Source organism: Solenopsis invicta, chromosome 2, assembly GCF_016802725.1.
Source record: "Solenopsis invicta isolate M01_SB chromosome 2, UNIL_Sinv_3.0, whole genome shotgun sequence".
NCBI lineage: Eukaryota > Metazoa > Arthropoda > Insecta > Hymenoptera > Formicidae > Solenopsis > Solenopsis invicta.
Window position 1 is genome coordinate 4,850,278 of NC_052665.1, and position 10,692 is coordinate 4,860,969.

Sequence of the window (10,692 nt, forward strand, 5' to 3'; positions counted from 1 at the left end):
ATTAATTTAAATTAAATTAAAAATTAATTTTTAAAAGCATTATTCATATTAAATTAGAAATTCTCAATTTTTTTAGTTAGATTACTCAGAAGAATTACAATATGGATCGACAAATTTTTATACATACATATACATATTTTTTTAATTAAGTCTACATAAAATTACAAAAAATGTTTTTTTTTATGTAAGAATGTTTGAAACAATTTTTTTCTTTTTTCATTAGATAAATTTTTTACCTTCAAAAAAATGAATAAATTAAAAAAGTCAATGTTTTAAAAATAATTAAAATTAAAAATTAAATTATTTAAAATTAACTAAGTTAAAAGTTATTAACTTTATTATTTAACTTTTAACCTTTTAATTAGTTATTACTCAAACCTGATTATTTCAGATTTCTATATTATTTTATTCGTCTTTTTTTTTTAGAATTTCTAAAGAACGGCACTCTGTCCTCTCTTTTTCAATGCTAGCGCGAAGCACTTTCCGAGACACGTGTCGACATCTGCACGTTTAATCTCGGTACTCGTTGACACAAAACGAACGAATACGACGGTAAAGCAGATTTCTCATTCCAGTGTCGATGCGCATAAAACATACACGGAAAAATTAGAAAAATAGTACGAACGATATGCTTCTCCCATGTTCTATGCCTTCTTCCCAGTCAAGACGATGATTTCTTTTGTGGGCACGCTCAACTATTGAAGTAACATTAAAGGAACTTACCTTGGTCAAAGGGAAGGAAAATCGCGAAACGCGCCATGGAGTGTTCGTTCAAACCCACGAACCGTTGCGTTGCGTTTTGCGATCTTATTCACGCCGAGTACGCGTGCTCGAGCGAGATCCAATCGACGTCGTCCAGATAAGCCACACGACGAGAGTGGTATGACGCGACGTGGTACACGTTCGCACATCGAAATTGTATGATGACAGACGGCTGATCACCGACAACGCGAGAACTCGCCACGAGATAGTGACGTGTGTATGTGTGTGTGTGTGTGTGTGTGTGTTCGCGATTTTCGGAACTTCACGGGATTTCACGAGCCTTCACAGTCGTAGAAAATGATAAGCATCTCTCGATGATCGTAGCGAGATCTCTCACGTGACAACGATCTCTCGCAAGGTATTTACACTCTATTGGAACGTAAAATCTCGAAAATTATTTAAAAAGGAAGGGTGCCCTCTCCCGGCACACGACCGTTTCCCATTTTCGATGTTTCTCTTTTTTTTTATTACACGCTTTTATAATTTTTTTATTTTTCTACGGGGACAAATGATGTGTTTGAGAGGCGGTTTAAAGGTCCGGTTTCAGGTGTTTCTCGCTTGAAACCGAATAATTCGGCTTGACAAGGCCGCGAAATTCGATCGACGACTTGTGGGCGTAAAGATGATGACTAAAAAGGTGTAGTTTTCGTCACTCGAAGTTGCAAAGATGTTTGAGTAGGCGCTGAAAACGGCGATCGTCTGAAGGTTAGAAAACCTGTCGTAACGGTAAATATGAGTGTACGTCATAACAGAGATAACACACGAAATGTGAATTCTAGTACAAAGTTCGCCGAGTCCGAATGAAATTAAAAATCTGCGTAATCCATTATTATTTTTACGGATTTTACAAACATGATATAAGATTGTGCTGCCGTGATTGAACAGAAAGTTCTGTTGAGATAACGGATAGGAGCAAACAATTTCTTTTAATGAGAAGAAATTTTGAAAGAAAATTTATTAAGATGTTTGACACTCGAACACGAAGACTACTTTTGTCATTTTTGGAAAATGCAGACTGAGATTGTGAAAGTTATCACCGCACGTATTTAGACTTGAGGTCATTCTATGTAACTTAAAAATAATCAATAATCTTACTATTCATGGAAAGCAGGAGGAGCCATAGGACAGACTTTATTTTATGTCAAGAGTCTATTAGAAACCATAACAGTAACTTATGTAGCTCCGAATAGACTTAGCCTTTCACATTGAACAAAGCTTCATATGTACGGTAAACCATATTTTCTTAGAGAAAAAAGTCAAACCTAAAAATTGTGTTCCTACACTTTTCCAAACCAGTTAGTTTTTTACTATGGAACCTGTGCATTACAAAATTTTCTTTAACACCAAAATGAAATATTGTGTAGTCTTTTGATAGTTTGAAATCTTTGGAACAAACTCTTGGTTCAAGTTTGAAGTAAAAAATGAATATGACCCAAACAATTTTAATGAAAAGAAATATATAAAGTCAAAATTTAAAAGAATATATGTATATAAAGCATAAAACTAGATTGTTAATGACTTTTGAGTTACCTTTGCTGAGAATATTTTCTTAATAATTGCCTTAAAATATACTCGTCACAAATTTTAGAGCAATTTATCCTCGAATTTATCATATTAGAAAAAAATAATACTCTTTTGAAAAGTACTCTATTATAAAATTGTATCGAAGAAAAGTCAAAATGGTAAGCAACTTGAATTTTTGTTTTAACTTTATATTCTTGATTGAAGTGTTTAAATTACTAATGTTCAGAATATATTTTAAATAAATTTAATGCTTATGATCAATTTGTGATGCATTTACAGATATATGAATTTATGAGGTATTTGAAATAATTCAAGGATATATTCAAATGAGAACAGCTTAAGAGGAGCTTAAGAGCCATGCTGGGTGTTATGTGCCAAATACAAAACAAATATGAAAGTAAAAAAGTAAACATTTCGACTTTGTTTTGTATTTAGCCAGCAAGGCTTTTAAGCTCCTCTTGTTCTCATTTGAATTGTTATTCTACAGGAGCCTCAAACTTTTGTATTTATTTTCTAATTTTTCAAGTATATATTTTTTGTACGTATACACAAATTTATTTTAGACGAATATGTATTCTCGTTTCAAGTACATGATAAGTGTATTTTAAGACTGTTATCAAGAAAATATTTCTTGCAAAGATAACTCAAAAGAAGATAGATAGATTAATGCGAATAAAGATTAATGCGTGCAAAGTTAGCCTTGTACTTTTCGAATTGTATATTTTTAATAATTATGCTGAATTGTGCTATGTGCCGATTTGTGCTGTAAATTACAGTTTTGTAACTTTTTTCACGTTTCAGAAAATAAAAGAAAAACAAAATTTTCGATAGCCTGACTCGTACTTTCCAAATTTTGAATTTTTTTTTTAATTGTATCAAATTTATGCCGGGACTGTCGAAAGGATTTATTTTATTGTAACTTGCGGCACAAATATAACACACAATTCAGCACAATTGTTGAAAAAATAAAATTTAAAAAGTACGCAATTAACTTTACACACGTGAAAAACTAATCGTTTTTCTTAGTACGGAAACAATATTTTTCTGTGTTCATTTTCCGTGAAGTCATAAATTTTTACTGATTACAATATGGTTACATGCAAAATTTCATATTTTGCGTATTACTTTCACGTCACGTGTCCATATGCGTGCATTACGTCAATACGACAGATTTCATAACCTTCTCAAATACGTCATTTTTAACGACTGATTAATGATTTTATCAATGCCGAGCGACTGTTTTTGCTTTTCTCCGTTATTGCGCAAAAAGATACCGGGCTAAATCAGTTTCATCGAAAACTAAGTAGTGACCTCGAACTAGATATTTCCTAAGACGTATATTCTGATAAGACAACATAACATCGCATTACGTAACATTCTATATTACTTTGTTTACTTTCATATCATTAGAAGCATCTTACGCATGCTTTACGCAATGATGTAATATAAGGGGAACTTGGGGTTAATGAACGCCGATATCCACAAATTGACAAAAATATTTGTGTATCGTAGATAAAATATGGCTGAGAATAGGTCGATAGTGGAAACGGCGAACGAGCATTGTGACTCGAGGACGCCACATATATCGTCGTCCAACGAAAACAGACAAGAATCACCAAGTAGTACCAGGTACACTCTAACGAGTATAAGTCCCGGAACGGCGTTCAACTTTGGTATCAGAACGGCAGAACATTCAAGAATGTTTGCGGGCAACATCTCCTCCACCATTCAAGGAATTCGTCCTTTCATACAACAGGCAGCGGTACGTAGCATTAGAAACCATCGCATTGTCAATGTCAGAGACGACAATTAACTAATTATTCTTATTGTCGAAACAGCCCAACATATCGTTGACGTCGCTCCTGGCCTTTAATGGACTCCGAAATCAAGTCCATCCAGTCACCTTACCAAGCGATAGCTATGTGATCAATCTAGAAGAACCTGCAACAAACAGTGCAGATTCTCACGATGAACCTTTGCGCAATCATCATCATCATCATCATCATCATCATCATCATGTAGCCTCAACAATGCCAAATAATTTATCGGATAATACGCACGAGACTGCAAACGAAGTTGTCGAAAATCACAATAATAGCGCCTCGGAAACCGGCGGCGGCAGTGTCCAGTTAGGTCCGGAGACTCGAGCGATGCTCAAGCAACTTCAACAATACGTTCCCTTTATCACCATTCTTCTTGCCAAAGGTCTTTACGATCACAGAACCGGAATACTCACGTTCGTTATACTACTCTTCACGTTCATTCACGCTAACAATGACATTAAGCGCGAGATCGCCAAACAGCACAATCGGAGTTGGCCGTTGCTCATGCTGATTCTGTGCTACATCAGTGGCTGCATCTTGTTTGTTATTTATACATTTAATCTCTATAACTTCATTCCTTATGCTGAACCACTCAATGCTGAACCACTCACAATCTGGGACTTGCTTTGCTACGTCATAGTGATGGACTTCTTCCTTAAACTCATCACTATCATGTGCAAAGTTCTCTTGACTTGTCTACCGGTACGATTCCTGGCGTTCCAGAATCGGGTAAACATTTGTCTTTTACTTCTTTAATTTGTTAAAAATAGTATGATACAGGTGACGATACAGATATAATCAGATACAAATTTGAAATTTCAGGGAAAATATTATCTTATGGTGGAAGCAATGTCACAACTCTATCGATGCGTTGCGCCCGTCCAGCCATGGTTATATTATCTGCTCGAAACGTATCAAGGTCCGGAAAAAATCGTGGGAATTTTCTTCTCGATAATGTATACAATGAGCAAGGGCAATGATTTACTATCGCGTCTCAAACTATTTCGCACTGCCGCATGGAAACTGTTTCAAAACGTGGTATGCATGATCTTCAAGACACGAATATATTTTCAAGAGTGTTATACTGTTGTATGATTATACTGTGTAATGCTTTTTTTTATAGAGTCTTGGAGTATCTCCGTCAAAAGAACAGCTAATTGCATCCGGCGGTATATGTGCCATTTGTCATGAAGAATATACCACACCAGTTAGACTTCACTGTAAGCATATTTTCTGTGAAATGTGCGTTTCGACGTGGCTCGACAGAGAACGTTCGTGTCCCTTGTGTCGCGCCTCCATCACGGACGATCCGATTTACCGGGATGGTCATACAACACATTTCATTCAATTGTATTGATTCCGTCAATTATCATCTCTTTAGAGATAATTTTTGTACAGTTTTTTATTACTAAGTAAAAATGTAAGAGGTTCTGTTAACGGTGAACGTGTTTTCCATTATTTATCGTAATCGAATAAGCCTCGAATTTTTACATCTTTTGAGTTATTTTAGATGAAACTTTAATAATATTAAAATAAAAATGTGATCTTTTTTATAGTAAATGCATTGACAAGATTAAAATATCCAGATTTAAAAAAGTTGTACATATGTGCTCAAATTAAAAAGTTGTATATACATAGATATGTAAAATGTGTTGTACATAATCGTCATAATTAGGAATTGTATAGCGTTAATTTGAAGAAATCATGACCGAGCCAAAAAAATGGACGAAAAAACTGATTCTTTCAGAAAACTAATAAAATCTACGGTTAATATAAGAAACATTTAAATAAATTATCTCAGATAAATTAAAATTTAATAACATTTGACGTTGTGTTCTTTAAATTTTCCCGAATTTTTATTATACATATACGTTACATTTTATTATTGCATATGTATATGATGTATATTATGTATATATATGTATGTATATATATACATTTTTTTAAATATATAATTATTAAAATTCAAGTATATAAAATAAAAAAATATATTTTTTAATTTTATTAATTATATATATTGAATAAAATTATTATGTATATATGATTTATGAAATAATATATATTCTATTTAGTGTAAAATTCTAAATATAAAAGTAACATCACATGTATAATTGACTTTACATCAATTTGTATACATATGTACATTAGTGACTTGTAAATTTCAGACAGAATTTTGTGTGGAATAAAATGATAACAACGATAAGGAAAGCAGTATATCAATTTCAAGTATTTTGTTGGTACAAATATGTATATGTTAATTTCATAAATGTAATTTCACTCGATCTTTTCATTTTGATTTATATATCTTACTACATAAAAATATATTTTAAAGTAAAGAGTTATCTCCAAATCATCACACAGTTAAGTTTTTTTAACGTTAAAGAGCTGCAAAACAAATTAATATGAAAAAAACTAAAATTTAATAAAAACACAAGATTAATTCCTGAAGCAAATAAAAATCACATTAATTCAAGCTATTTTATCTAGCCTGTCACTATTTCGTACGTTTTTCCGTACATATTAGTAACCACCACCATTATTTTATTTTTAACTAGCTATGTAATACATTTGCATTTACTGTTAACTTCTTCTACGTCCAAATAATATAAGTGATCACTTTTATCACTATTTGTGATAAAATATATAATTTAAGTACAATCATTAATTGACGCAAGTGCGTCATGGATTTCGCGTATCTTAAAAGCCAATGTCACACATACGTTTTAAATGACATGTGCTCGCATTTAATATGCTTAAACTAATAAAATAAAATAAAAAATTGATAAAAACTCATATAACATATACTTCGAAATTAGAACGTTAAAAAGTTAATATTGGCGATATGCAATGCAAAATTTCCTTGCAATTCCAATAAAATATGTGCCTGGTCACTAACTAGGTTACTAGTTGAGACATTCACCTTATTCCTTTTCTTACTGTTCCCACTACTGAAGTCATTTGTTCAATCTGGACAGAAATATCCATCATAAGAATTTCTAAATCATTGAAAGTTCTGTTAAATACAAGAACATATATTTAATGCTTTCTGAACTTGGATACGAACCTTTTTTATATGCCTGTGGTAAAAGAGGATACCGGAATGAGAGTCCGGGATAAACCTTTCGAAATAAGCACATAGAGTTATTTTCTGGTCTCTCCCTTTTCGTTAATTCGTATTATTATTACTTACTTGTCTTGCAGAAGCGTTTTGAGACGTTTTCTGTTGCTGTATAACCTTGCGAAGACGATCTACAAAAGCTGTTTGATCGTTTGGGATAAAGCCTAGATATGTCTTTTTATCCGTAGTATATAAAAGTATAAGTACTTTTATTTCGCAAGCTGGACTTGATGATGCAGAAGTAAAATGGACACAACCTGCCTGAAATATATCAAATTTTAAATATTATTATACACATTGTCAGCATTTGTATGAACAAGATAAAAAATCCAAGTTTAATGCACAGCACATGTATAACAAATACACTTACAAATCCAGCAGTCATCATTTTCGTTAAGGACTCCAATGCTTCACACGGTGTCGGGTGAAATACGACGGATTTAGAATTTTTCAAATAGGTACCGCCAATACTTCCTATCAACTGTTTTGGCATCAACTGCATTATCAATTTTGGCGGCCACGTATCCGCTTTCCTAAAAAGTAAACGTCATTTAAAATAAATACACAGAAAGCGTATCACATCAATAGTAAGAAATAATGATTTACAATTCTGGATCTCCATCTTTCGCATTAGCCGAGACTTGACATGGGATGTGTCTCGTTTGCTTTTGCGCATCTGTAGGATTTTTGGCTTTTTCGATCCATTCCACGATTCCTTGCCAGATATTCTGGCGTTCGCATGGCACAAGTTGTTGATTTTGCACAGTACGAGTAGATACAGTGTCCTGAAAAATTATAGTAGAATATTATTTATTTTATTAATTTTTCATAATATTTGGCTTGCAAATAATTTTCAAAGGGAGGAAGAGGTTTATAAATTATAATATTTTCGTCACATTTTAGTGTTTTATTTCATTTAACTACTCTACTGCAATGCTCCAAATCTTTATCATTTTATTTGTATAAAAATTTATACATGTAATAATCATAAAAACAGATCATAAAGCATCAATACATACTAGACCAGATAATGATAGCCAATCATTGATCATTTCCTTGGATATGAGAGGGTAGGATTTTCCATTGTCTGCTATTATAATAGTGTTGGGTTGATTTTCATTTTCTCGTTGAATAAACTTGACATTATCTTCTGTTTTAATAGTGTTGGATTGATCTTCATTTATTCCCTGAATAGACTTTCCATTGTCTGTTGTTATAATAGTGTTGGGTTGATTTTCATTTTTTCGTTGAATAGACTTGACATTATCTTCTGTTTCAATAGTGTTGGATTGATCTTCATTTATTCCCTGAATAGACTTTCCATTGTCTGTTGTTATAATAGTGTTGGGTTGATTTTCAATTTCTCCTTGAATAGACTTGACATTATCTTCTGTTTCAATAGTGTTGGATTGATCTCCATTTACTCCTTGAATAGATTTTACATTGTCTGCTGTTATAATAGTCTTGGGTTGATTTTCATTTTTTCGTCGAATAGACTTGATATTACCTTTTGTTCTGCAAATTGTAGATACGTTGCCCTTTTTCCCACATTGGAAATGCAGCCATTGCTTTTTCCAAACTGGACATCTGTTAGCTCCATGTTCCCTACATCTCACATGACTACTTTTGTTAATTGGTCGTCGAACATTCGACTTAGCTTTTAATATTTTTAGACCTTGTTGATTCTGCTGACTTTTTACTTTGCTGGTATTAGGTAATATTTGTACTAACTCTTTGTTCTTCCTTAAATTTAACTCTGAAGATGTTTCATAATTAAAGCATATCTTGGATGCTTGTGTGAAAGTCATATTGGTAGGTTGTGCTAATAACTTTTTTATTAAGAATACATCGTTTAAACCTGCAATAAGTCTGTCTCTTAAAGCTTCGTCTAGGAACTCTCCATAATTACAGTTGGATGCCATTTGCCTCAATACTTGGATATATTCGGCAACTGTTTCCATGGGTAGTTGAGACCTTCTATTAAATTTCAAACGGTCTGACAAAATTAAAGTTTCTGAATAATGCTTTTTAAGTACTTCTATCAGATCAACATATTTCTTATTTACAGGCTTTTCTGGGTAAACATTGTCCTTTAATATAACATAAGCTTCCGCGCTGATGACAGCAATCAAGGTGCTAATCTTCTCATTTTCAGCTACTTTATTAACTTCAAGAAACGCGGTAAGCCTATCGCTATAATTTTCAAAAGATTCAATTTCTGGTTGGTAGTGGGGTACTTGAGCAATATTTATAAACAGTTTTTTTGATTCTCCCGTATCCAAAGATTGATTTTTCTTGAACATTTTGCTTTACTATTTTTTTTTCAAATAACTGCTTATCTTTTAGAAATTATCTTTGGAAATTTTTCTTGACATACGAATTCTTTTCTCAATATGGCACAATATAAACCTTGTTGGTATCTATTCTTCTTCTTGATATTATTGACTTCCCCTTTTTAATTCCGCGCGGAGGTTTCGAGGAACAATATTTTTTCAACTTTCCTTGTAGCGAGTTCTTTAGTTTAAGAATATAACATACATAAGTTTAAGATAAGTTTAAAAATATAAAATCATATTCGAAATACTTATAACTTACCACAGCTTACAGCGTTTACAACATTTGCAACAGCAAATCTAAAATACTTTTTCTTAATCCTGGTTTGACATTTGGATTTCCGCTCTCGAAAATACTTTTTCAAACAAAAGACTTTCGATGACAGTGCAAAGTTGTGGTTGGTTGAGGTGGGTGGCACAACAGGGGTGCGTTCAGGATGAACATCTGGGTGCGCCCAGATGTCGTTTTATTTTTGTTGTTTACTGAATGTTAAACAAGGATAGAATGATGTCTGGGTGCACCTAGACGTTCATTCTAAACGCAGCCTTGAGTGCCATCTTTCATATTGGAGATTAGAATTCGACCAATCATAATAAAATAAATTAAAATTAAAACTATCTGATTGGTCGAATTCTAATCTTGGTAAATATCTCTACCAGCTCCGATTTTGATTAAAGTAGGCACATTCGACGCGTTTTCACATGAAACTAACAAATTTGGCAGAAAAAAGTGTCGCCCCGTGAACCAAGATATCAAGCTCCAAACTTGATGACTATTGAGATAGGGTACATACCTGTCATACCGACGAAATGTAGCGATTTGAGCATGCGCTGTGACCATATGCGCATGCTCCATGGCCACCATACACGAAAAGTGCGCAAATTTGAAACACAAATATAAAACAATATTAGTGATTTCAGTGATAAATAAATATATTTATTATATTATCGTGCGGAAAGTAAATGCTTGAAAGAAGAGGAGGCTTCGCCCTTGTAAATAAGGTGGCTCATTCCGATGGATGCGTAATAGATTAAAAGTATAATAGTGGCGGATTTTGTCACCCAATCAAGTTTTGAGATTTTTGCGTCAAAAGCTCTCAATTTTTGATCGGTGAACTCATTGGCATGGCAT

General features: G+C 33.0%; 3 protein-coding genes across 8 annotated transcripts in view; 1 reads left to right on the forward strand and 2 right to left on the reverse strand.

Moving 5' to 3' along the window:
* LOC105199032 (alpha-tocopherol transfer protein-like) overlaps positions 1-857 on the reverse strand; it is a 45,361-nt gene extending 44,504 nt beyond the window's left edge. The window contains exon 1 of the mRNA XM_026133031.2: positions 724-857. The gene's annotated coding sequence lies outside the window, so the exon portion shown is untranslated. The remainder of the gene's footprint in view (positions 1-723) is intronic.
* A 47-nt stretch (positions 858-904) lies between these two features.
* LOC105199034 (RING finger and transmembrane domain-containing protein 2) lies at positions 905-5,931 on the forward strand. 4 transcript variants are annotated; one of them, XM_011165937.3, is made up of 5 exons: positions 905-1,120; positions 3,799-4,048; positions 4,125-4,838; positions 4,932-5,147; positions 5,233-5,931. In XM_011165937.3, exons 2-5 carry the CDS (start codon positions 3,806-3,808, stop codon positions 5,464-5,466), a joined length of 1,407 nt encoding a protein of 468 aa, XP_011164239.2. In that variant the 5' UTR covers positions 905-1,120; positions 3,799-3,805; the 3' UTR covers positions 5,467-5,931. The 4 variants fall into 4 exon arrangements, with proteins under 4 accessions (XP_011164239.2, XP_011164240.2, XP_011164241.2 ...); XM_011165938.3 differs by lacking the exon at positions 905-1,120 and adding an exon at positions 1,305-1,467 and having other exon boundaries at positions 5,233-5,553; XM_011165939.3 differs by lacking the exon at positions 905-1,120 and adding an exon at positions 2,768-3,556 and having other exon boundaries at positions 5,233-5,553.
* Positions 5,932-6,312: 381 nt separating this feature from the next.
* LOC105199140 lies at positions 6,313-10,096 on the reverse strand. 3 transcript variants are annotated; one of them, XM_011166100.3, is made up of 8 exons: positions 9,823-10,096; positions 8,735-9,741; positions 8,247-8,653; positions 7,834-8,012; positions 7,598-7,760; positions 7,300-7,488; positions 7,174-7,228; positions 6,313-7,105 (listed from the first exon to the last, which is right to left on the reverse strand). In XM_011166100.3, exons 2-8 carry the CDS (start codon positions 9,528-9,530, stop codon positions 7,026-7,028), a joined length of 1,869 nt encoding a protein of 622 aa, XP_011164402.3. In that variant the 5' UTR covers positions 9,531-9,741; positions 9,823-10,096; the 3' UTR covers positions 6,313-7,025. The 3 variants fall into 3 exon arrangements, with proteins under 3 accessions (XP_011164402.3, XP_039302220.1, XP_039302221.1); XM_039446286.1 differs by having other exon boundaries at positions 8,247-9,741; XM_039446287.1 differs by having other exon boundaries at positions 6,313-7,076; positions 8,247-9,741; positions 9,823-10,094.
* Positions 10,097-10,692: the final 596 nt, after the last annotated feature.